Below are 26952 nucleotides of genomic sequence, written 5' to 3' on the forward strand. Positions count from 1 at the left end.
GAACTTGCATTGTTTCGATCAAATATTTCCAATGATTCGGGAAGTAATGTTTAAATATAATTGGGTGAACCACCACTTACTGCTTTCCCAGAAGATACCTTGATTACTCTGCTCGGCAAAAACGGATGCAGAGAATCCTTAAGGATAAATGTGTCTGGCTGCAAATTAGGATTGGAACTGGAGTTCAGCTTCGGTTACCTGCTGGAATGTGTAAAGTGTCAATCCATTTAATTTGTATACATTTTGAAAGTCAATATGTATATAAAGCCAAGCAGATTGGAGTGAAATAACCTTGACCAGCTATACCTCCAGATTTCAGATGCACACCAGTATTTTTTTTTCTAGAAAGACATCAACAGGAAGGTGAGTTTTTGCAGCTAGGGCTAAAAAAAAACAAAAATCATACACCTCTTTCAATCAAAATGTTTATTTTCCAAAAATATTCAAAAGCAGCAACATTTGAGTTTTATTCACTCAATATAAATCTATAGAATAAGAATTCAACAATCATGGATATCAAACTAGCTTTCATGAAGTATGGAACTAAATTAGGCCTTCAAAGAAACCCCAAAATAAATTTGTACAGATGTTAGTCTAATTTTACAGAAAGGCAATTCAGACTATGCTCTACAGCATAAAATTCATTTAATTATTTACAGCACAACATATCCTTAAATTAATAGTCACAGTTTTACAATAATTAAATGTTATTTTCTTTAACAAATCAAACCAATAGAATCACAGACCAGCAGGCAGTGCCCAGTATTCCCATATCACCTTTTATTGCATCATAGCTTTTTTTTTGGCTTTAATACAAAGAAAGCAAGAATAATAATGCTCTCCTTTAAAAGAAACTTTGAGCTTTTAAGGGGGTGGTTAAGATTCATTTTACAACAGTAAAAACATAGCAGCAAAAGTACATAAGTATAATTTTCAGCCATTTCTTGCAGCTGGTTTGACAATATTTTGTTTGGCTAAAGAATAAGTGAACATTCATTTTGCAAACTTGGAATAGGCCCAAGCTTCATTACAATTCTAGGTCTTGGACCTGAACCAATTAGAGAATGTTTGGATACAAGTGGCATGGAGAAACAGCAACTGTCTTGAATAATTCTTAATATTCCATGGCTAGCTTGTCCTATATGCAGCTGTTTTGCTCAACACTTTATTTGTACGTTTCCAGCCAAAGGAGGAAAAAGAAAGGATCAGTGATGAGAAACAAAAATGACAGCATACTTTTCTTTGGTTTGATATTTTTGTAGGAAGTTGGGTAATTAACTCAACTACTGTGCACTGACTATAGGAGAACAATAATACTCATGGCACTATAGTCATTTTCTTCTATTTGCCAGTTTATGAAAGCATAACTAATCTGACCTTATAACCTAACTAATGCAATATTATAGAACAGTTTCACAATCTAATCCATTTACAACAATATAAAGTTTGCTTTCTTATTAAACATGTAAAAACAATTTTGTAGGTGTTTTAAAGCAAACTAACGATAAAATTTGCTTTAAAAGTCATCAATTTTTCAAAACACTGCAGAAAGTAATTGAAGCAGCATTGTAAATTTAAAATTATACATAACAGCTGTTTAATGAGTTGTATGTCGTGTTCCAGCAAAAGGTAAACCATCACTGTAAAATATTAAAGCGGACTTTAAAAACAAACCCAACTTATGAACATTCTTCACCGAGTTTATCAGCACAGTCATTTGCATCATTTTCCTAAACCTTAGCAAACAAAACATATTGCTCTAAAATATACTGGAGTAAGATTTTCATTAACAGGTGACTGAAACAATGTCTCATTTTTCGTTACATAACTTGAATATCAACCTCTTGAGTTTAGCTTTTTGAATACAGATAACCTAATAATTTTCCTTAGATGAACTGCCATTCATCTGCTTAGGCAAGGATGAAAAATCTGCAGCAAACTGAAGCAGTTAGAATAGAGGGACAACAGCTTTCAGATAAGCAAAACCCCATTATAATTTAAAAACCTGTGCCATCAGAATGCTGATCTGACCAACCAGAAAATGTCCTACATTTCCAACATAAAGCAGCTTCCAAAAAACAAGATGAATAAGTGATTATATGTATGCTGAAACTAATGTTAAAGGTTATATGGATGACTCTTCTATTTTGCACACTTTGTTAATTTTACGTTCTTCTTCATCTCAACTCCATACAGCTTTTTATACAATTCACCAATTTCTACTGCAATAGTGTTGGGTTACCCTGAATAATTCAATATATCCAACTTGCACTGGATCTCTCTATTTCATACAAAATATTGATGTATAAAATTAGCTTGTTTATGGTGTATTAGTTTGGATGTATGTGGTGATCAGTTTAATGTCCTAGCTCCTCTAAAGCAAGGATGATAAACGCAGAACAGTCTTCAAGTTAAATTACCAATAGATCAGTGTTATAATGTGTCCAGTTAGGTTATAACTTGTGACACTCATTCTCACTTCTTAAGATATTCATCACAACACTAGGACATACATGCACATCCCAAGGTCTAAAACTAGAATAGTTTATGCTGGTAAAGGTACAAGCTTCAAGCATTATAAACTGTTCCTAACAACTTAACGATACTCTTTCAAAATCATTTTATATAGTAAGCATATATAATATTATTTATTCTTATGATAAGTTTGGATTTAGATTGATCCAAAATCAGTAGTGATATATTGCACAACAAATATCAGTGAACCAAACAAAACACAGAAAATGCTGGAAACACTTTGACCTGCTGAGTCTTTTCAGCATTTACTATTTTTATTTGAAATATTTCTGAACTCATTTTTAAGCTTCACTATTTACTCCAACTTCAGATAAAACAAAAATCTAAGTGCTACTTAGATGTGCACTTTGGTGACATAATGGGATGGAAATCTGAAAAAAAAAGAAACAACTTTTCTGACTTGTTCGCTATTTTATTTTGGCAAAAAGCACCCCACTCTCTCAACTGCAAATTGCCAGGTAACAAGTTACATACCTGTCAAGAGTATAACCTGAACTGATTATGCAGAAAGCATTTCACTTACCAGAATTTAAATATCTGTTTGTTTTGACCATGAAAAAGCCACTGACAAAACCAATGCTTGATTGCAACAAGATTTTCTTTAATCAGTTATTGCATCTTATTTTGTGTCAGTGTGCTTTCTTGTAACATGTAACTAGTCCTCATGATTCTGCATTGTTAACTGGGGCTGCCACTTAGCAATGCAATATTTGCAAATTTACATGTCTGTAGCTATAAATTATTGATCAGAAAGATGTGCTCAACCAATATTTTAAGCTGTGTTCTGTTTTTAATATTACTATCTGTTCTAATCATATTTGGGTTGCTTGAAACCATTGCTGAAGCAAACCCTAATCAGAGGAGGCTATCACCTTCTTACAAAATAAGCTTGATGGGGTATTCAACTGAATCGACTTCATTCAAGGCATTGACAACAAATTAATCAAACTCCTGCTTTAGAAACAGAAGCAATGATAAATGGAAACATTTTGATTGAACGAACAATGGATTTTTGCAAAGGCTTTGATAAGTTCCCTGCAGTTCAAATTATTCAGAGACTACGGAAAAGCAAGGTGGGCTTTTGTATTTTACTTATCTGCTCACATAGTTCAATGCCACCACAAATTTTGTAACATATTCAGTTAAGTAAACTTGAAATGCATGTTTAATTAGTTAGTGTAATTTGGGCTAAGGACCAGCAGGTGGATTTGACATTGGTAAACTTAAGATATGCACATTTGAACATTTACAAAGTGAAGGATTTGGAAAAATTGCTTACTGTTCTCAGAATATTCAAGGTGAAGAAAGAGTTGTAAAATAATGAGATACAGCACAAAATTTTTGATATGTTATTCTGATCCTGAGTAGACACTTGTAGTAAAAATATGTTCTGATGGTTTCAAGTTGCCCAGTGTCTCTCCAATGGTACACTTCAATATGTTAAGTAAATCTAACTAGCAACAGATGGATTGTTAACATGTAGTTTTGTAATTATTCCATAAGCATAAATTTATATGGGAGTCTGTATATATAAGCACCATCACAATAATGCTATCCAGGATGCTGCCATTTCCAGCTACCAAGCTTTTTCTCATTTTCTCAGGATGGGCTATGTCCAAGAATAAACCAGCAATCTTGATGTTTAAGGCAGGAAGGCATGAATTTCAGAAAGGTGCACTAAGAATATATACCATCTGCTACACTACATTGATTTCTGGGACTATTCTGAGTTGACTGTTGCAGTTGCAGTGGAGTTGACAGTGCAGTTGCCACTACCACTGTCAACTTCATTTTGAGGTAATCACTGGGCAACAATTCATTTTTAGCTATTCATCATGCTGAACCTGGTTTACTTGGACTTTATGCTTAAGATATTTATCATAGCTTAATTAATATTATTCTTTTGCCAATCATATGCTTCCATTATTCAGGTTTAACTACTTGGGTACAAGGAGAATCTGCATTTGTTTTTAAAGAAATGACATTTATGGACGGCCATTTCACTTGCTGTATATTTTAATCACCATTTCCTACATAATAGAGTCGAACTTTCCTTAGGATTGAGAGCTGCAGAAACATTTTACAGTGCTATCACAAACCACATTCATTTAGTCATCTTATTGTTGTTTGACACTCAAAATCAAGAATGGATTTTGGAAAAGCCTGTATGGAATCACCAGTTTCTTCTGCGTCGCTGGGTGGACTGTCTGAAGTTCGAGTGTTTTCAGTGTCTGACAGGTTGGAATTACACTCTCTCTTCAGCAAATTTCTCCAAGTAGTAACTGTAAGAGGGATTAATTAGATCAATAAATAACCACTGGGAATCTCAAACTAAATAATTACAGTTAGGGGAAAAAAAGTGAAACAGTAAATCATAGGTATTCTAACTAAATTCAAATGTGGCTCGTTACTTTCAATTTCAATCAACTATGATTTCATCAAGTTGCAAACAGCATCACGAATATTAAAATATATTCATTTACTAAATGATAGCAGATTTCAAAACTATTTTCAATTTTTATAAATAGTGATGATATAAAAGATACAAAATTCTACTTTCTCCAGAGCTGAAATTTTAACTTCATGATTAAACCCAATTTAACCCCTTAACTTGCACTATATTTTGTATACTGCTACTTTATTTGCCCATCACAACAATGAAAATGAGTTGCTTTCACACAAGTGAATATTTGGAAACAGGTGGTACTATAGATAAGTATGTTAAGATTGGTAAGGTATATAAAAATGCATGAAAAGACCAGTTAGCAAAAGTTGAAATGGTGCATGTAGAACAAGGCAAGAAAGTGGAAGAAAAACCAAGACATGGTGTGTTATTCAACATGAAGAATGAAAGTAGTTAACCTGTTGCTTGAGATTGATACTTCGTCAGCCTCTATCTGAATGTTGTAAAAATGTTGTTGCATGTCGGCTAACTACTTCATTACCAAGGAGCTGAGAATGAACTAAAATATCTACAATTGTCACCAATCAGGAAGGTCACTGATGAAGCAATCAAAGATGTTTTAGCTTACAATGCTGCCCAGGGAAACTTCTGCTCTAATGGCCTGGGACTGAGATGATTGGCCTCCAATGATCACAAAGATCTTCCTCTCTGCTAGGTAAGATTCTAGTCTCCAGATTTTACCTTTCAATTTGAGCTTTTAATGCTGCCTTGACATCAATACCTGCAGGGATGTCACTCACCCTTTACCTCAGATATTTAGCTTTTCTATCCATGTTTGGACCAAGACTCTAAAGGAGGCTTGGAGGAGACCTATTCTGGCAGAACCAAACTCTGTTCCATCAAGCAGAACTTGTTTATAAATAGCCTGCTAACCTATGCAGTTAAATACATGAAGTCAACATGGTGTGGTAATTGGCCAGATTGGGATTGTCTTAAATTTTTGAGGACAGGACATTACTGGGAAATGTGGTGTTATTATGACAACAACAGGAGATAACGACATGCTGACTGCCTGCTGGTCTCTGTATCAATGAATGAAAAACAATAATTCTGGCTGTCACTACAATCCACGTATGGATTTTTGGAATAAAGCAGTGAAGTCCACTTTGTCGTTAACCTGTAGTGGGAAACAGGTATTTGTGTGGACAGCCACGTCTCCAATGCCTTTTGGGGTGGCAGGTACTTCGGAACAAAGCAGTGGAGATTATCAGTGACTGAGGTGTTGTATGGATTCCATCGTGGAACATTTGGATTTTGTAATGTCTCTATTCTCTCTCTACATTTTCTCTTCAGTCATTGGTGGTTTCGCAAAAAGCTTGTGCTCACATTTCACCTTACAGCTTGCTGAACTGAACTTTGAGAACTATTCCTGGACGTGGAGTTTGGGAATTTGCCACACACACACAGACACACACACAGTTTAGTTTTGGGGGTTAATGTTTAATATCTAACATTTTTTTTCTTCTTTCTTATCATAAGTAATTATGAATAAAATAGTTTCTAACACTTATACATGACTCGGTGTGTTTCTTTTGTTGCTGGTAAGTAACATTACTTACACCTTAAGTTTTTCATACAGAAGTGGTGAATATCTGGAACAAGCTGCCAGATGAGGTGGCAGAGGAAGATACAGTTACAATGTTTAAAAAGCATTTGGACAGATATTCGGAAAGTCAATAGAGGGATACAGGCCTAATGCAAGTAAATTGGGTTAGAGCAGACAGGCATCATGGTTGGCATGGGCCAAAAGGGCCCATTTCTATACTGTATGATTCTATCAGCGACTCTCCACATTTGACCTATTTGATCCAAAGCCATTGTTACACTCTCTTTTCCCCAACAAGTTAATCATTTAGGTTTCCAACTAGAAGTTGTCTTCATGAATGACTACAAACTAACTAATGTCTCAGCATCACACACAAAAAGTGCTGGAGGAACTCAGCAGGTCAGGCGGCATCTATGGAGGGAAACAAACAGTTGCCGTTTCGGGTCGAGACCCTTCATCAGGACTGGAAAGGAAGAGGGCAGAAGCCAGAATAAGATGATCGGGCGAGGAGGCTGCGCACACACAGGCAGGTGATAGGTGAGTCCAGGTGAGAGGATGGTTGTGCAGAAGAGGACCTTGAAAAATCATTGTATGTAAATGTGGAAGTGGGCAGGTTTGGAGTTATACGCCTGCACAATATTTGATACGCACCATATTCTGGCTCACTGGGTTCAGTAAAAGATTGAGGGGTCATGCTGTCTAACGCACTGGTACTTTCCTCTGAAAGATTGCACAATGGTTCCACTGAGTTTCCTTCATCTGCCCTTATTTCTTGCTCTAGAGCATTCAGCATTTCTTGATATGCTTTCCTAGCTTCCTCAGTGAGTTCAACCATTTGATGAAACTGGTTCTGCAAATGAAATATATAAATGTATTAATTTACAATATTGATACGATTTGTTTTGAGTCAATGGAAGATCAAAGTCACTTTGGCTATCCAGCAACTGAATATTCACATTCATATTTAATTTCCTGTTAATCATAATATATTCATTTACAATTTTATTTAGTGAGACCACAGCAATTTACCAAAGGAAAATATATTAAATATGTATAGATACAGCAAATGCTGATCTGATGTGGCACATCAACAGCACTGCATTCTAGTTAGTGTGAAATATATTCACCAAGCCTTGGTGGTCCTAGTGCCAGATGTGGTCCAAATGGTTCAGCATCCCGCTCGCACTCTTGTATACCATCTTCATTGTCTGCACACTTAATAACTGCAGATTCACATACTCATGAGGTTGGCCATGTGTTATCAGGAGTGTGCGTAGGTGCGTGACCAGAACCAGGGTCAGGGACATGTGCAAGTTTGCGGGCAGAACCAGGGGCTGAAGTCCAGAATGGTTGAATACTTCAGCTTTCCTGATGAGCTGAAACACTGGAGTTTTACCGTACAGGCCGTCCCTGGGTTCTGAATGCCCAACTTATGAGCTCCCATAATATTATTACATTCAAAAGGTCAATGTACACACATACATTTGTTCTTATGGATATCAGAACATGTTTATTATTGGTCTCCACTTCTACAAAATGTTCTTCCTTATCGGTCTTTTGATGCCATTACAATACTGTAAAGTGATTTTAGTGTATCATGGACAAAATCGACAAGGACAGAACCCATTCATTACTTGGGGACAGCCTGTGCATCCATTATTCAATATTTCCTATACTTATCAGCCTTTTTATATGCCACCACAAACAATTCTAATCATTCACAGACTTCAACTTTGTTTTTAAAGAGGAGCAAAAATGGAATTTGTACATAGGTCTTAAGATCCCTTGTGAATTTATACTTGCAGTGGTATGAGCTGAGTTTGCAAATCACTGATTCTGACTAACCTCAGCACCGTCATAGCTGAAGATTCCAACCACGCTAACAGGAACTGCTTTGTTCACACAGCGGCCTAGAGCTCTGCGACTGAGAGCAAATACAAATGGAATCTCTTGCTCACGGGCAACTTCAATTATCGTATGCAATGCTTCATCCAAGCCACCTGAACAAAATATATCATTATTTAGAAGATGAACTTAAATAAGAATTCAGCATTTTACTCAAGGTTTACTCAAGGCCAAGAGTCTTTACTTGACACTACTTGAACCTTGCAGATTAACACGCTTTTTGTTCCTGTAGTGCAGTATGCCACATGTCATACAACTAATTTCTTCACTATTATTGAGTCTTTGCTAAAACTCCCCAAACAATTTTTGGCCACTCTGTTCCTCAGGTTCTGGCCTCTTGTATATGCCCACTTCATCCCATCATTAGCAACCAGTTGCCTGCACTGTACAATTACCTCTCGAGAATTTCAATTTCCTTTTTTTGCTTTATAATTCTTATGGTCATTTTTTTCTTTCTGGATTATTACTTTGTTCTACAGCCACAGTTTAGTATTAAGGGACTGAAACTAGTAAAAGGAAAAAAAATGTAATTTTCCCCACGGAATATCAAAATATTACATACATCCAAACTCTTGGACATAAAAGTTTAGAATTTTCAAGTAGATAAATGAATGATGATGAAATGGATTCTTCAAACAATCGAGTCACCTTGAAACTTTGGCCTTGTGAAGGAAAGATCTTGCTTCACAAGCCTGATAGCATTCTTTGAGGAGGTGACCAGGAAGATTGATGAGGGTAGTGCAGTAGATGTGGTCTACATGGATTTTAGTAAGGCGTCTGACAAGGTTCCACATGGTAGCCTTCTTCAGAAGGTCGGGGGCAAGGGATCCAGGGAGGCTTGGCCGTGTGGGTTCAGAATTGGCTTGCCTGTAGAAAGCAGAGGGCTGTGGTGGAGGGAGTGCATTCGGATTGGAGGGCTGTGACTAGTGGTGTCCCACAGGGGTCGGTTCTGGGACCTCTACTTTTCGTGATATTTATTAATGACTTAGATGAGGGGGTGGAAGGGTGGGTTAGCAAGTTTGCAGACGACACAAAGATCGGTGGTGTTGTGGATAGTATGGAGGGCTGTTGAAGCTAACAGAGGGATATTGATAGGATGCAGAACTGGGCTGAGAAGTGGCAGATGGAGTTCAATCCGGAGAAGTGTGAGGTTGTACACTTTGGAAGGACTAACTCCAAGGCGGAGTACAAGGTTAATGGCGGGGTTCTGGGTAGTGTGGAGGAGCACAGGGATCTGGGGGTTCATATCCACAGATCACTGAAAGTTGCCACACAGGTGGATAGGGTAGTTAAGAAAGCTTATGGGATGTTAGCTTTCATAAGTTGTGGGATCGAGTTTAAGAGCTGGGAAGTAATGATGCAGCTCTACAAAACTCTGGTTAGACCACACTTAGAGTACTGTGTCCAATTCTGGTTGCCTCATTATAGGAAGGATGTGGAGGCGTTGGAAAGGGTGCAGAGGAGATTTACCAGGATGCTTCCTGGATTAGAGAGTATGGACTATGAGGAGAGAATAAAGGAGCTAGGGCTTTACTCATTGGAGAGGAGGAGGATGAGAGGAGACATGATAGAGGTATACAAAATATTAAGAGGAATAGATGGAGTGGACAGCCAGTGCCTCTTTCCCAGGTCACCTATGCTCAATACAGGAGGGTATGGCTTCAAGGTAATGGGTGGGAGGTTTCTCACCCAGAGAGTGATTGGTACATGGAATGCGCTGCGTGGGGTGGTGGTGGAGGCCGACACGTTGGTCAAGTTCAAGAGATTGTTAGATAAGCATATGGAGGAAGGGGTTAGATAGTCTTAGGTGTGGTTTGAAGGACGGCACAACATGGTGGGCTGAAGGGCCTGTATTGTGCTGTATTGTTCTATGGTTCTAAACACAGCAGGTTTAGGAATAATTTGAGATTAATATTAAGCAGAAATTATTAAGAAAAAAAATAAGAGGAACACCCTACAGAAATATGTTGAACAAAGGAAAGAAACTAACCTGGCATCTCCCCTATTTAATAGGTACACACAATAAAACAGAAGCAGGAATGGTCCATTCAGCTCCTCATGCTTGCTACATCATTCAATAATATCACGGCTGACCTTTTATCTTGGAGCACTTCTCTGCACTAACCCCAATTGCTCGTTGTAATTACATGTTACCTTTCAGTGATTTGTGAACACCTAAATATTTCGATCTTTCACTATTTAAAAAGAATTCTCCAAGCTTCTGTTTTTCCTTCTAGGTTGGATGACCCCACATTGTATTCCAACTGCCATGGCCTTGCTCATTCACTTGGCCTATTTATATCCCCCTGAAGCCTCTGTATCTTCCCTAAACCTCACAATTCCAAAAAGTTTGGTATCATCAGAAAACTTGGATATGTTAACCTAGCTCCCTTCACCCAAATAATTGAGATAGATTGAAAAACTTGAGCATCAGTACCTGCTGCACCCCACTGGTCAACAGGTCCCAACTCAAAAAGGACCTGTTTTTTCCTAATCTCTGTGGGTTGTATTTGCTACCTTCCAGTCTATAACTGTTCTAGAACTTATGGACTTTTGGAAGATCAAGATAGGGAGTGCACCCCCTATCCCCACAGCCACCTCTTTTAAAATCTTAAAACCATAAGGTCCCTTAGTAACAAAAAGGTATTGGAGAAATTTAATGCTAATTTCTGTCAGCTTCTCATTCACTCTAGGCCTTTGGTTCTCTACTCTTTCCAGGAGGTTTCCGAAGTGCTTCTCTATGAAAGCAGACATAACATTTTTATTTCTCCCATCTCAATTTTATAAGTGATTCAATTTAACTTTTGCTAATCTTTCCCATTTTAGATAAGTCTAGAAGCTATTGCACTCTGATTTTGTTTCTTAGTAGATTACTTGTCTTCTACTTGCACTTTCTTTAATTTCTTGGCCCTCCTTTACTGATATCTGAAATGTTCTCAATCTTCAGGCTTACTGGACTTTTTGCGAACATGATAAACCATTATAAACCTATACATGCCTGACCATTAATAGCATTTTTTGTTTTTATTTCAGATTTTGAACATTTATTTTCTTTTTATTATAAACCTTTTTCCTTTGGTCTAATACCATAACATCATCTTGATCATGGCTGGTCCATTTTTCCCATTTTGTAACTTAAAGGGATATATACTTTGGCTATAAACTACACACTAATTCTTTTAAACATTAGCCATTGCTTGTTTACAACATACCTTTTGGTGTAGTTTCCCAATCCACCACAGTCAACTCACATACATAACAAATACAACCCCACAGAGATTAGGAACAAACAGATCATGTACAAGTTGCAAGAATTGTTAAATTTTGTATCTTACAAGCAAGTGGTGACACAATAGGATTAGAATTACCAAATATTATATTTTACTGTTCTAGACTCTGTGCTACTCCTACCACTGTAATGTCAAGCCAGTGAAACAATGCAATAATGTATCAAAATTAATATAACTACAAAAGAATATGCTGTTATTGTAATGTGCATTTACTCACAGTACAAGTTACACTATTATACATTATACTATGGCCTCTTAGCTGAAATAGTGCAGGCTGCAATATAACTATGCATCTCCCAAAAGACAAAGCATATCTGTACATCATGTGACTAAAATACTTTCCTTAATGATTCTCTCCATCATTATATCCAACAAAGGGACCTTCAATTATAAATAACATACCTTTGGATTGTATTCTTTCACAGTTTGGAGAGATGATAACACACTTCAGTTTTTTCAGCTTTAGATGTTTCAACACTTCTCTCAACCCCATGACAATCCTACGTTTCTTCTTAGCTTTAATTGGATCCTTTTGGTATAACCGATCTTGGAAACGGACAAGTTCCTTCAGCAAGTCAGTCACATAATTATCAACTTCTTTAGACAGCACCTGACTGCAATATCTGAAGTAATAAAAAAAAGTACATCGTGAAGAACAATATGGTGATATAGTTGGAGAGATGTGTTGGACGATTTAGACAAATCTTTTGTCTACCTATCTCTGCTCTGCTTTTCCCCCCCCCCTATATATTGGGCTTCCTCTTTTCCTATCTTCAGTCCTGAAGAAGGGTCCTGACCTGAAACATTGACCACCTGCTTTTCTCCACAGATGCTGCCTAGCCTGCTGAGTTCCTCCAGCATCATCGTGAAAAATGTTGACAGGCAAAACAGAATTTGCAACAGAGAACACTGGTAATCTCATTACAGTAATTTCTCAATTTACAAGTGTTAAATTTAGGAATTTGTACTTCACAAAGCAATTTTCCAAAAACTGATCCCTTTCAATAAGTTGAGCAGTTACTGGATTTGTAATTGTAACATGATCTTGCAGATCAAATTACTGTGAACCACAAGAACAAAAGACTGGAATATTTAAAAAGTCATCTGTACTCAGAAACTGGTGCACAACTGACATTATATGGATTAGAACTCTTAATTATAAATCAGGTAGGCAACATTTTTAAATCGTTATTTATAGTTTTCACTATCAGTCAGCTTTTATTCAATATTACAGTTAACTAAACTCTCAGTAACCAGAATTACTATCACACATTATCAAACCACTCAGTTAATCGACAGAAAAACTGTTAACATATACCCAAAACGCAGTACTCACACAATGAAATCGTCAAAATCACAAGTCACTGCTGACCAAATCATCAGCTCCTTTTATCATATTCAAATGAAACAATCCTCATATAGACTTTCTAAGCTGACTTAGAAGTAGAAAAATATAGTCCCAAGGTACTTAAAAAAAAATCAGACAAAAATGCACAACGAGGAGAAAGTGGTATTATTAGGAATAATGCCTGACAACTTGATCAGTCATACAATCAAAGCTGTAGAGCACAGAAATGGGCCCTTTGGATGAACTTGTCCATCCCAACTATGATACCTCTCTATGCTAATTCCATTGGCCTGTATTAGGCTTATATCCCTCTTCTCCTTTTGCATTCAAGTACCTGTCCAAATGCCTTTTAAACATTGTAATTGTATCTGCCCCTACCACTTCCTCTGGTAGCTTGTTCCATATACCCACCACCCTTTGTGGGGGGGGGGGGGGTGGAAACTTGCCCCTCAGATCCCCTTTAAATTTCTTCCCTCTCATCTTAAATCGATGCCCTCTCATCTTAGACTCCTCTACCCTGAGAAAAATATCTAACCTATTTTTGCCAGTCGTACTCTAAAAACATCTACAAGGTCGCCTCAATGCTTTGTACAGCTGCAATGTGACATACCATCTCTTGTACCCAATGCCTCAGCCTATGAAGGAAAGCATGCCAAAAGAACCGCCTTCACTACCCTGTCCACCTGCGACACCATTTTCAGGGAACTATGAACAGGCACCCCAAGGTGTATCTGTACATCAACACTCGTAGAGTTCCTGCCATTTACTCTGTATGTCATGCCAGTATTTGACATCCCAAAATGCATTACCTCACACTTGTCTGGATTAAATTCCATCTGCCACCACTCCACCCAACTTTCCAGTTGATCTATGTCCTTTGTATACTTAGACAACCTTCTTCACTATCTACGACTCCACCAATTTTCGTGTCATCAGTAAGCTTACTAATCAGGCCATCTATATTCTCATCCAAGTCATTAATAAATATGACAAACAACAAGTTCCAGCACCGATCCCTGTAGCACACCACTGGTTACAGACTTCCAGCAAGAAAAACAACCCTCCGCCACCACCATCCAACTCCTATCGCCAAGCCAATTTTGGAACCAGTTTGACAACACACCTCAGATCCCATATGCTTTAACCTCTGGACCTGCCCACCATGGCATGGTTCATGTTGGTACCAACGACATAGGAGGGAAGAGGGATGAGGTCCTGAAAAGTGAGTTTAGCGAGCTAGGCAGAGGGCTGAAGAACAGGACCTCAAGGGTAGTGATCTCGGCATTGCTGCCAGTGCCACGCAATAGTGAAGGTAGGAATAGGAGGAGATGGCAAATAAATGCGTGGCTGGGAAGTTGGTGCAGGAGGGAGGGTTTTAGATTTTTGGATCATTGGGATCTCTTCTGGGGAAGGTGGGACCTGTACAGAGAGGACGGGTTACACTCGAACCTGAGGGGGGCCAACATCCTTGCGGCCAGGTTTGCTAGGGTGGTTCAGGAGGGTTTAAACTAGATTGCGAGGGGGAAGGGAACCGGAGGAGTAGGTCAGAGGAAGAAGAGGATGGGGAAAAGTCAGATCCGACAGGTAGAGAGGCTTTGAGGAAGGAGAAGCAGAGTACAGGCTATAGAAGTAGTAAGGTGGATGGGCTAAAGTGCATTTACTTAAATGCGAGAAGCATCAGGAATAACGGAGATGAACCGAGAGCCCGGATAAGTACATGGGACTATGATATTGTGGCTATTACAGAGACATGGCTGACATCAGGGCTGGAATGGATATTGAATATTCCTGGTTTTCAGTGTTTTGATAGGGAGGGGGGGAGAAGAGGAGGAGGGGTGGTGGTACTGGTCAGGGACACTACTACAGCTGCAGAAAGGGTAGATAATGTAGAAGGATCCTCTCTAGAGTCAATATGGGTGGAAGTTAGGAACAAGAAAGGGGCAGTTACCCTCCTGGAAGTATTCTATAGGCCGCCTGGTAGCAGTAGGGATACTGAGGAGCAGATTGGGAGGCAGTTTTTGGAAAGATGCGAAAATAACACAGGGTTATTATAATGGGAGACTTCAACTTTCCAAACATTGATTGGCACCTACTTAGTGCCAAGGGTTTAGACGGGGCGCAATTTGTTAAGTGTGTCCAGGACGGATTCCTGACACAGTATGTTGACAGGCTGACTAGAGGGAATGCCATATTAGATCTAGTTTTAGGTAATGAACCAGGACAGGTGACAGATCTATCGGTGGGGTGAGCATTTGGGGGACAGTGACCATTGCTCCATAACCTTTAGAATTGTCATGGACAGGGATAGGAGCAAAGGGGACAGGAAGATATTTAATTGGGGAAAGGCAAATTATGAGGCTATAAGGTGAGAACTTGGGAGTGTAAATTAGGATGACATTTTTGAAGGGAAATGTACTATGGAGATGTGGTCAATGTTCAGGGATCTTTTGCAGGATGTTAGGGATAAATTTGTCCCGGTGAGGCAGAGAAGAAATGGTAGGGTGAAGGAACCGTGGGTGACGAGAGAGGTGGAACAACTAGTTAGGAAGAAGAAGGCAGCATACCTAAGGTGTAAGCAGCAAGGATCAGACAGGGCTCGTGAGGAATATAGAGTAGCAAGGAAGGAACTTAAGAAAGGGCTGAGGAAAGCGAGAAGGGGACATGAAAAGGCTTTGGCGAGTAGGGTTAAGGAGAATCCCAAGGCTTTTTTCTCATACGTAAAGAGCAGAAGGATGGCTAGGGTAATGGTAAGTCCGATTAAAGACAAAGGTGGGAGGATGTGCCTGGAAGCTGTGGAAGTGGGTGAGGTTCTCAATGAATACTTCTCTTCGGTATTCACCAAGGAGAGGGGTCTTGATGATGCTGAGGACAGTGTTGGTGAGGGGTAATGTTCTAGAGTATGTAGATATTAAGAGAAAGGATGTGTTGGAGTTGTTAGAAAATATTAGGACAGATAAGTCCCAGGGGCCTGACAGAATATTCCCCAGGCTGCTTCGTGAGGAGACGGAGGAGATTGCTGAACTGTTGGTTAGGATCTTTGAGTCCTCGTTGTCCATGGGGATGGTACCGGAGGATTGGAGGGTGGCGAATGTTGTCCCCTTATTCAAAAAAGGTAGTAGGGATAGTCCAGGGAATTACAGGCTGGTGAGCCTTATGTCTGTGGTGGGTAAGTTGTTAGAAAGGATTCTAAGAAATAGGATCTATGAGCATTTAGAAAATCGTGGACTGATTAGAGACAGCCAGCATGGCTTTGTGAAGGGAAGATCTTGCCTCACAAGCCTGATAGGGTTCTTTGAGGAAGTGACCAGGAAGATTGATGAGGATAGTGCAGTGGATGTGGTCTACATGGATTTTAGTAAGGCGTTTTGACAAGGTTCCGCATGGTAGGCTTCTTCAGAAAGTCAGAAGCCAAGGGATCCAGGGAGGCTTGGCCATGTGGATTCAGAATTGGCTTGCCTGTAGAAGGCAGAGGGTTGTGGTGGAGGTAGTGCATTCAGATTGGAGGGCTGTGACTAGTGGTGTCCCACAGGGATCGGTTCTGGGACCTCTACTTATTGTGATATTTATTAACGACTTAGATGAGGAGGTGGAAGGCTGGGTTAGCAAGTTTGCAAATGACACAAAGATTGGTGGTGTTGTGGATAGTGTGGAGGGCTGTCGCAGCTTGCAGAGGGATATTGATAGGATGCAGAGCTGGGCTGACAAGTGGCAGATGGAGTTTAATCCAGAGAAGTGTGAGGTAGTACACTTTGGAAGGACAAACTCCAAGGTGGAGTACAAGGTAAATGGCAGGATTCTAGGCAGTATGGAGGAGCAGAGGGATCTGGGGGTTATATCCACAGATCACTGAAAGTTGCCTCACAGGTAAATATGGTGGTTAAGAAAGCTTATGGGACGTTAGTTTTCATAAGTCAGGGGATCGAGTTTAAGAGCTGCGAAGTGATGATGCAGCTTTACAAAACTCTGGTTAGGCCACACTTAGTGTCCAGTTCTGGTCGCCTCATTATAGGAAGGATGTGGAGGCATTGGAAAGGGTGCAGAGGAGATTTACCAGGATGCTGCCTGGATTAGAGAGTATGGATTATGAGCAGAGACTAAAGGAGCTAGGGCTGTTCTCATTGGAGAGGAGGAGGATGAGGGGAGTCATGATAGAGGTATACAAGATATTGAGAGGAATAGATAGAATGGACAGCCAGCACCTCTTTCCCAGGGCACCAATGCTCAAAACAAGAGGACATGGCTTTAAGGTAACGGGTGGGAAGTTCACGGGAGATGTCAGAGGGAGATTTTTCACCCAGAGAGTGGTTGGTGCATGCAATACGCTGCCTGGGGTCGTGGTGGAGGCTGATACATTGGACAAGTTCAAGAGATTGTTAGATAAGCATATGGAGGAATTTAAGATAGAGGGATATGTGGGAGGAAGGGGTTAGTCAGTCTTAGGTGTGGTTTGGGGGTGGCACAACATGGTGGGCCGAAGGGCCTGTATTGTGCTGTATTGTTCTATGGTTCTATGTCAAAAAACCTTGCTGAAGTCCATGTATACCATCCTGCTCATCAATTTTCTTAGTTACCTTCTCAAAAAATTCAATCAGATCTGTGAGACAGTATTTCCCCTGCACAAAAACCATGCCTACTCCCCCTAATCAGTCCCAGCCTTTCCAAGTGAACATAAATCTGTCCCTTAGAATCTTTTTTTCCAGTAATTTCCCTACTACTGATGCAAGGCTCACTGGCCTATAGTTTCCTGGTTTATTCCTACTTCCCTTTTTGAATAAAGGAACAACATTTGCTATCCTCCAGTCTCTGGTAGGTCATCTGAGGCTAAGGAATTTGGAAAAATCTCCATCAGAGCCCCTAGCAATCTCTTCTCTTGTTTCGCATAACATCCTGGAATAGATCCAGTCAGGCCCTGGGGATTTATCCACCTGAATGTGTGCCAATATCTTTAACAGTTCCTCCTTCCCGATACAAATGTTCCAGAATATCAGTGTACCTAACTCTGCATCATCCACATCCTTCTCCCTGGTGAATACTGATGAGAAGTATTCATTTAGGATTCTGCTCATATCCCCTGGCTCCACACACGGATTTCTCCCTTGGTCCTTGAGGGGGTCTACTCTTTCCCTTGCTACCTTCTTGCTTTTAATATACTTATAAAAGGTTTTCTCTTTAATCCTGCTTGTCAAGGCCATTTCATGACCCCTTTTTGCCCCAAGTCTCTCCCATATTCCCTATAAATTTCAAAGGAGTCATTTGATACCAATTGCCTATACCTGACATATGCTTCTTTTTTTTCTGATCAAACCTTCAATTTCCTTTATTAACCAAGGTTCCCTAATTCTACAATCTTTGCTTCTTACCCTTACAGGGATAATGCTGACACTGAACTCTTATTATCTTGTCTTTAAATGCCTCCCACTATCGGATATTGTTTATCTCAATCTACTTTCGCCAGGTCCCATCTTATACTATTGAAAATCAGCCTTCCCCAAATTTAAGATCCTAACTCTAGGACCAAATTTATCTTCTTCCATGACTACTTTGAAACTTACTGAATTATGGTCATTGTTCCTAAAGGGTTCCTCCACAGACAATTCCTCCATTTGCCCATCCTCACACCCTAATACAAGATCTAGTAGGGCTCTCTGCATACTGCTTTGAAAAAATATCTAAGCCCCTTACACTAAGGCAATCCCAGTTAATACTGGGAAAGTTAAAATCCCCCACTATTACAACCCTATTGTTTTTACACCCTACTGCAATTTGCCTACATATCTGTTCTTCTAATTCCTGCTATTGGGAAGCCTATAGTATACTGCCCTTTACTTATTCTTATGTTCTACCCATATAGCCTCACTGGCCAATCCCTCCAGTATCTCCTCCTTAGGAACTGCTGTAATGCTCTGCCTGATTAGTAGTGTGCAACATCCCCTCCCATTTCTGCTCCCCACCCCACCCCCACCCTCGGTCACATCTGAAACTTCTATATCCCGGAATATCGAGCTGCCTGTCCTGCCTTTCATTCAAGCAGGTTTCTGCAGGTTGCAGCAGTATCATAATCCCTTGTGCTGATTCATGCTCTCAACTCATCTGTTTTACCTGAGAATCTCCTTGCATTCAAATAAATGCAGTTAAGCCTACCACCTGTCTCTCTGTTCTGCCCAATGGACTTGCCCATTCTATTTTCTACATATGATTCTGTCTCCTCACCTGCTCCAGTGTCCTTCTGGTCCCAACCCGTCCCATTAGAGGATGAGTTTTTTTTGTTAATTTTCAGATGTGCATTGCTGGTAAGGCCAACATTTGTTGCCCATTCCTAACTGCCCTTGAGAAAATGGAGAAGTTTGGGAAGGGAGTTCTCTATCACGTGGGGATCAGACAGCTGAAGGGACAACAACAAATGGGCTTGCACACAAAGCAACAGTTGGCAGAATGTTTGGGGTGCAGGAGGTTAGAGTGGGAAGACATACAGTATGTAGAGTCTGCTGCACCATTCAATATAATCATAATGGTTCCTTCATCTTATCCATAATTCCACCAGATTTCAATATCCATTGATTCCCTTAATGTCCAAAATTCTATCAATTTCAGTCTGGAAAGTACTTAATGACTGGCACTCACCAACCTTTGAGACAGAATTACAAAGATTCACAACCTTCTGAATAAAAAAAATCCTTGTTTCACTTCCAAATGGCAAATCCATTATCCTGGGACTTGCCCCTTATTTGTACATTTTTCATGCAGACAAACCAATCTCTTAACTTCTGCCCTATCCTTCTCAAAACCTTATGGATGCCAACAATAAAGTCTCTCATTCTTACAAACTTCAGTCAGTACAAGGCAACCTTACTCAAAAAGGATAGTCCTCTAAACTCAAGAATTAATCCAGTAAATCTATCTCGCACAGGCCCCAACACAAGTGCATCCCTTCTTACATAAAAGAACAAAATTGCTTACAGTAATCTAGGTATGGTTTTATCAAAACCCTGTGAAAATGCAACAACAGAATTTTGTGCTTGTACTCCAAGCCTTCTGTGATATAGGTAAACAAATAGCATGTTGGCCTAACTGTTCTGTTCTTATATTTTAAACTTAATGTTTCTGACTCAGGACACCAAAATAGCTCACAATGTATCCCATAGGCTTCAAAGAAGTTACAATGAATAAGATTATGAAAGACATTTAAAAAGAAGGATAAAAATTTGATATGAACTTCTGAAAATTCAGGAGGTGACCAAGACCAGATGTTCAGGGGGTTGAGTGTTGTACAATTTTTTTGCTAGATAAAAGTTATTGAAGGATGGGATGCCTTGGAAGAAATGAGTTTAGAAATAATGTATAGATAAATTCCTTAAAAAGCATCAGAGAATAACATAATTACTCTTCAAAGATTATATTAACAAAAAAGTGAGTAAATACAAATGTGATGGGTGAACTGTGCACAGCCACTGATGGAGTAAACCTGCCTTCTGCAATAAACATGGCAGCAAGTTTCTGAAGCGTTAATCAAGCGTGGATGCTTTGGACCAATCAAGATGTCTGATCCTTAAAACTTTATTTATACAGCACGGTAACAGGCCCTTCCGGCCCAATGAGTCTGCGCTGCCCATTTTAAACCCATGTCAACCAACCCGTACATCTTTAGAATGTGGGAGGAAACCCATGCAGACACAGGGAGAACGTACAAACTCCTTATAGACAGTGATGGGAATCAAACCCCAATCACTGGTGCTGTAATTGCGTCGCACTAACTGCTATGTTACCGTGCCGCCCCTAAAGTAATCCTAAAGTCCTTGTATTCTGGATATTTTGAGAATACAAAACTGAGGAGTCTATACATGGTCGAGAGTGCAGCATCAACTAAGTAAGGTCAAAAATAAACAATTAAATGCCACACGGAAGTAGACTTGTGCACTGTGCTGCTCACTGGAATACAACCTTTAGGCTCGGATAGTTTAGCTAGTGAATATTCCTTTCAATAATAAATGGTTTTTGTTGCACAGCTTGTGGATTTATCAGGACTGTACCTTGCCAGCACAAAATACACAAGCATTACAGACAAGAGTCCAGGAGCAGCATGTTCCTGTTAGGGTGAAGGGTAAACCTGGGAAGTTTATGGAACCTTGGCTGATGAGGGATATTGAGGCTGTGGTCAAGAAAAAGAAGGAAGCATACATTGGGTTTAGGTGGTCAGGGATGAGTGAATCCCTTGATGACTATGAAAAGATTAAGAATATTCTTAAGAAAGAAATCAGGAGGGGAATGAGGGTATGAGATGGATCTGGCAGGATAGGTTGAGGAAAATCCCAAGAGCTATATTGGGATATAGCTCTATTAAAAGGGTGGCTAGGGAGAGAGTAGGCTCCCTTAGAGATCAGCAGGGCCACAGGAGATGGGTAGGATTTTTAATGAATATTTCTCCATGGGTTGCTCAAGAGATAAGGGAAACTAGTGGAGATGTTTTGGAGGACATTCATATTATCAGAGAGGAGGTATTTGCAGGCTTGCAACACATTAAGGTAGATAAATCCCCAGGGCCTGACTGAATACATGCTTGGACTTTGTGGGAGGTTAGAGAAGAAATTGCGGAGGCCTTTGCGGAGATATTTGCTTCATCATTAGCCACCGGTGAAGATCCCGAGGAGTGGAAGGTGGCTAATGTCGTTCCGTTGTTTAAGAAAGGTAGCAAGGACAAGCCAGGGAACTACAGACCAGTCAGACTGACATCAGTAGTGGGCAAGTTACAGGAGGAAATTGAGGGACAGGATCTATCAGCATTTGAATAGACAGTCTGATTAGGCGGAGTCAGCATAGCTTTGTGCGTGGGAAGTCATGCTTGATGAACCTTTCAGAGTTTTTTTTTTGAAGAGGTAACCAAAAGCGTAGATGAGGGTTTGGACTTTAGCAAGGCCTTCGACAAGGTCCTGAATGGTAGCCTGGTCTGGAAGGTTAGGTCCCACGGAATCCAGGGATAACTAGTTAGGTGGATTCAAAATGGTTTGGAGGCAGGAAGCAGAGGATGATGGTTGAAGGTTGCTTCTCGGATAGGAGGCCAGTGACTAGTGGTGTGCCGCAGGGGTCAGTGTTGGGACCCTTGTTATTCGTTATTTATAAAAATGATTTTGATGCGAATGCGCAAGGCTTGAACGGTAAGTTTATGGATGACATGAAATTAGGAAGTGTTGTTGATAGTGAAAATAGTGAATTGTAGATTACGGGGGATCTTGATCAGTTAGAGAAGTGGGCCGAGGAGTTGCAAATGAATTTCAAAACAGACAAGTGTGAGGTGATGCATTTTGGAAAGTCAAACCAGCATAAGACTTATACTATGAATGGTAGGGCACTAGGGAGTGTAAAGGAACCGAAAGACCAAGGAGCACAAGTGCATAGTTCGTTAAAAGCAGCATCACAGGTAGACACGGTGGTGAAAAAGGGGTTTAGCATGCTGGCCTTCATCAGTCAGGGCATTGACTATAAGAGTTGGGACATTATGTTGCAGTTATACAAGTTGTTGTTGAGGCTGCACCCGGAGTACTGTGTACAGTTTTGGTCACCCTGTTATCGGAAAGACGTGGTTAAACTGGAAGGAGTGCAGAAAAGATTTACGAGGATATTGCCAAGACTAGAGGGCCTGAGTTATGGGGAGAGGTTGGCCAGGCTAGGTCTTAGTTTCTTGGAGAGTAGGAGAATGAGGGGTGACCTTATAGAGTTTTATAAAATCATGAGGGGCATAGACAAGGTGGATGTTAGCAGTCTTTTTCCCCAGGGTAGGGTAGGGTAGGGGACATAGATTTAGGGTGAGAGGGGAAAGAATTAAAAGGTACTTGAGTGGCAATTTTTTCAAGCAGAGGGTGGTGAGTGTATGGAATGAGATGGCAGAGGAAGTGGTTGAGGCAGGTTCGATAGTATCATTTAAGAAGCACTTGGATAGGTACTCGCAGGGGCAAGGCTTAGAGGGGCATGGGCCAAACACAGGAAATTGTTTGGCCCATGCCCCTCTAAGCCTTGCCCCTGCGAGTACCTATCCAAGGGCCTGTATCCATGTTGTATTGCTCAATGACTCTATAATTGGGCAAGGTACAAGAAGGTGGCTATGTCTGTGTACCTGAAAGGAAAGGGGATTTACATGGCAAGTTGACAAGGAAAGAATAAACAAATTGATAGAATTAAAAGTATTAATAAACATTTGACTAGAAGTTTGAAAACCACATATGTAACTAAAATATTATGCTATCAAATAAAGGTTATATTAAAAAAATATCAAAGTCCTTACACAGCTGCAAGTAGACAATATGTCATCCATGGAGGACTGTGAGATCATGATTTTTTTTAAACTGTATGTCAATTACATTGCCACTAATACTCAAATCCTTGTGGTTAACAATATTCAAAAATTCTCCAGACATTGGAACTATGAAACTGTGCAATGCAGCATTATGATCAGCAGCTCATAACAAGATGATATGACTATATTTTGTCTGTCATTTCATTTACAATTTAATCATTCTGATACAAGAAATGTAAGATGATAAAATTATTAAGACACAATAAAGTTAAAATATCTTCACAAGAACTAAGATAACCTAACTGGCAAAGAAGAATATTTGGCATTAAGCTCAGCCACAATAGAAGCAATGCAGAGCTCTACCAACGAGAAAAACACAAAAACCCCAGAAATAAAATCCCCTTTGCACCAACGTATACAGGATATGATAACAATTGTAACACGTGAAGAACAGTTTGTGAGAATTTAAGTGCCTTTAAATTTCCAAATGAGTTGCCTTGGTTGCAGCCTAGTTTCAAGATGTACAGTATGCTTTCTGGTCAATATGACTCACACCACATACAATCAGTAATTGATTTATTAATATATTAATTATTTTCCTTCCTTTCCAGAAGAGTCAATACAACTTGGGTCCTCAGTTCTGTGGGCAAGTGGTTTATTTCTACTTAGCACCATACCCACATGTCTGACAAATAACTTCTGCATCAAGCCTCGCAGTTACCTTGTTTGACTATGTTCTTCTCACCACTAAATGAAAAAACAAACACCTTTTTTTTAAAAATATATTCCCTTTTCAGAGCAATAAATTTGCTTGATCATGTATTGAATAAATTGTACTCAAATATCAAACTTCTTTCTCCATCTTTTAAAATGTACATTGCCATTTCCCTGGCAGTTAGGAATGCAAAACAGGGGAAATCTTCAGTAATGTATCTGGAAGAACAAACACCAGTAAATACTTACCAGTACTTTTGATTTATAAGCACTGTGTGTGTGGAAAGACAAATACTGAGTGAGCTGGAAAGATGAAAATTTTTGTGGAAAAGCACGGTGACATTTTCAATTTTGTGAAAGGCAAGTTGAAAGGAATTTAAACTCATTTATGGCTTAATAAATGTATAATGTTATGACATAACTATAGCCTTGCAGTTAGTGATAGTGACCAAGTCAAACATCTCTGGTAGACATTTGAAGACAAGTATGGTGGTGTGACCAAGATAAAACACAGAAGGTTCCAGGAATATGGGGAGTTACGTAAATAGCTCTGCATTTATGGGAAAAAAACTGTTTGAAGAAAGCCATTGTCAAGAGAAGTAAAAGTACCACAATGGGCCAAAATATACACTTAGGAGAATGAAGAAAGACAGTGAATTGCAGTTGCATAGGATAACTTCCATAAAATTGAAATATGTGCTCTGGGTGCTATCGACAGAATTGGAAAAGGAAGTGGATGGTTAAGCAAACTCATAGCTAACAGTTGAATGTGCAGATGGAGGAATGGTAAATTAAAGATGAAGCATTAACTTTAAACAAAAAGAGTGCCAAAGAGGGAATTTGTAAAAATGGACAATGAGTGAAGAGAGGGAGTGTTGATTTTGGTACCAAAAAGGATAGAGTTAATGGTTGAGGAATGTGGAAACTTTTACAATGTCAGCAAGAATATTTTATCATCATTCAAATGTATGATGGCAAGAAACTGAAGTGAATATGAAATTTAATAGTTTTGAAATGGAGGGAGTGGATGCTGAGTTTCTATAAAGATACAAAGATAACTAACTTGAAAGAGCCGTGACAGAAGGGGCAGAGGAACTAAGAATTATATCTTAACTCCATAAGTGCATACTTGATGGTCTAATGCCAGTATGCATTTTACTCCTTAATAGTCTAGTAATACTAATTATGTTTGTATTAGTATTAAACTAAGTTTGGAAGATATGAATTTTACAGAATTTGATGCAAAATTGCATACCTTTCTGGAGTAGGTAGTTAAGAGGAACTGATAATTGCAACATATAGCACCATAAATTAACTTACTCTCTAAACCGTCTGCTATGTATCTTTTGATGATTGGGGTGCGGCAGAATGTTTTTTGTCCAAATTTCATCAGGAATTTTTGGTGCATCAGAAAGAGGCTGTACATTTTGACAGGGCGATGAAGGTGCAGAATTAGTCAAATCTTCTGTTGAATCTAAACCAAAAACACTGTAAATTACAAGTGGGAAAATGATAGAGCACTAATGTTTTCTAGGTCACACTGAATGATACATACACCAAAAAAAAGCCTAAACTGTGATGGCTTTCCATCAAAGGCATTCTACTAACCAGAAATATCAACACCTTCTTTCACTCACTGAAAGATTTCCTGCATACTTGCCCCACAGTTGCAAATTTGAACTTTAGAAAACTCTATGTAATGGTGCAGTGAGTAATCTTAATTTTATACACACAGCAATTTCTCAGTTGTTCCCTCCTACCCACTGAGTATTCCTGAAAATTGGTGAGTCTGCACATTCTTCCCATGACAAGAGTCTATTCCCCCCCCCCAGGTGCTCCAATTTCTTCCATCATCCCAAAACCACGCAAGTTAATTGACCACTGTAAATTGTCCCAGTGTGTAGTGTGTGATAGAATTTGATGGATAAAATGGGTTATGATTGGATTACCATAAAACTGGATGCTTGATTATCGGCCAAATTGGCTGAAGGGACCGTTTCCACAATGTATTTCTCTAGCACCTCATTTTTAGGCATGCCTAGTTTTGTTCCTGACATGCCATTCTGCTCTCGTCACTGAACCAGGGTTCATTCCTTGGTTTAACATCAAGGCAAACAAAGATGACGCTGGGCCAGGAGGCTACAGAGATTGCTGGTATACCTTCCTGTTGATAATCTACAGGGCTTCATGGACAGAGCAATTTTGAGCTGCCAACAGTTCGTTTCGGAGTCCATCTCGTTCAGCATGATACTAATGCCACACAACAGGATGGACTGTGCTTGTGGAGTGAAGATAGGACTTTGTCTCCACAAGGGCTGACATATCTGCCAATGCTGTCATGAGCAAAAGCACTGGCGACAACTTGTTTGCCTAGAATGACGTAAAGTCAGTTTATCCCTCAAAATGGTTCACCTACTACCTAATGCAAACCCAAACTGGCTGTTTTGTCCTTTTGGACATCATGGGAGTTCTGAATGTCCTGACACTTATGGGAGAAGTGGGAAATATTGCTGGCATTTTCAGACAAAGCTGCTGGCATTCCCCAGCAAATTCCAGCCCAATTACCATGCTAGATTTTCTACATATACAATAATGTTTGAGTAAAAATTTAACTAAGGTTCATCTCTTACACAACTGATTCTATGATCAGATATAATACATATATTTCATACTTGAAAAAGAGCCATTATTAAAAAGTTTCATAATATTCAGCATATTTAGAAACAAACTTAGAATTATAGTGATACAGACTGCACGTGCGCTTACTACAATCTGCTCTGAACAAAAGTCACCTTCTACAAAAATAGAGGTAGTCTAACCTTCCAGATAGCAGCAAACATTGCTACAATTTTGGCTTTCAAATCA

At 39.5% G+C, this 26952-nt stretch overlaps 1 protein-coding gene across 2 annotated transcripts in view; it reads right to left on the reverse strand.

The window, feature by feature from the left end:
• Positions 1-411: 411 nt before the first annotated feature.
• LOC127572736 (selenocysteine insertion sequence-binding protein 2-like) overlaps positions 412-26952 on the reverse strand; it is a 68986-nt gene continuing 42445 nt past the window's right edge. For both annotated transcript variants that reach the window (XM_052020294.1, XM_052020293.1), the window contains exons 14-18: positions 25408-25561; positions 12143-12363; positions 8391-8545; positions 7197-7395; positions 412-4817 (exon numbers count right to left, since the gene is read on the reverse strand). In XM_052020294.1, the coding sequence (XP_051876254.1) occupies positions 4648-4817; positions 7197-7395; positions 8391-8545; positions 12143-12363; positions 25408-25561 (899 nt within the window). In that variant the 3' untranslated portion in view covers positions 412-4647. The remainder of the gene's footprint in view (positions 4818-7196; positions 7396-8390; positions 8546-12142; positions 12364-25407; positions 25562-26952) is intronic.

Source organism: Pristis pectinata, chromosome 7 (genome assembly GCF_009764475.1).
Source record: "Pristis pectinata isolate sPriPec2 chromosome 7, sPriPec2.1.pri, whole genome shotgun sequence".
Taxonomy (NCBI): Eukaryota; Metazoa; Chordata; class Chondrichthyes; order Rhinopristiformes; family Pristidae; genus Pristis; species Pristis pectinata.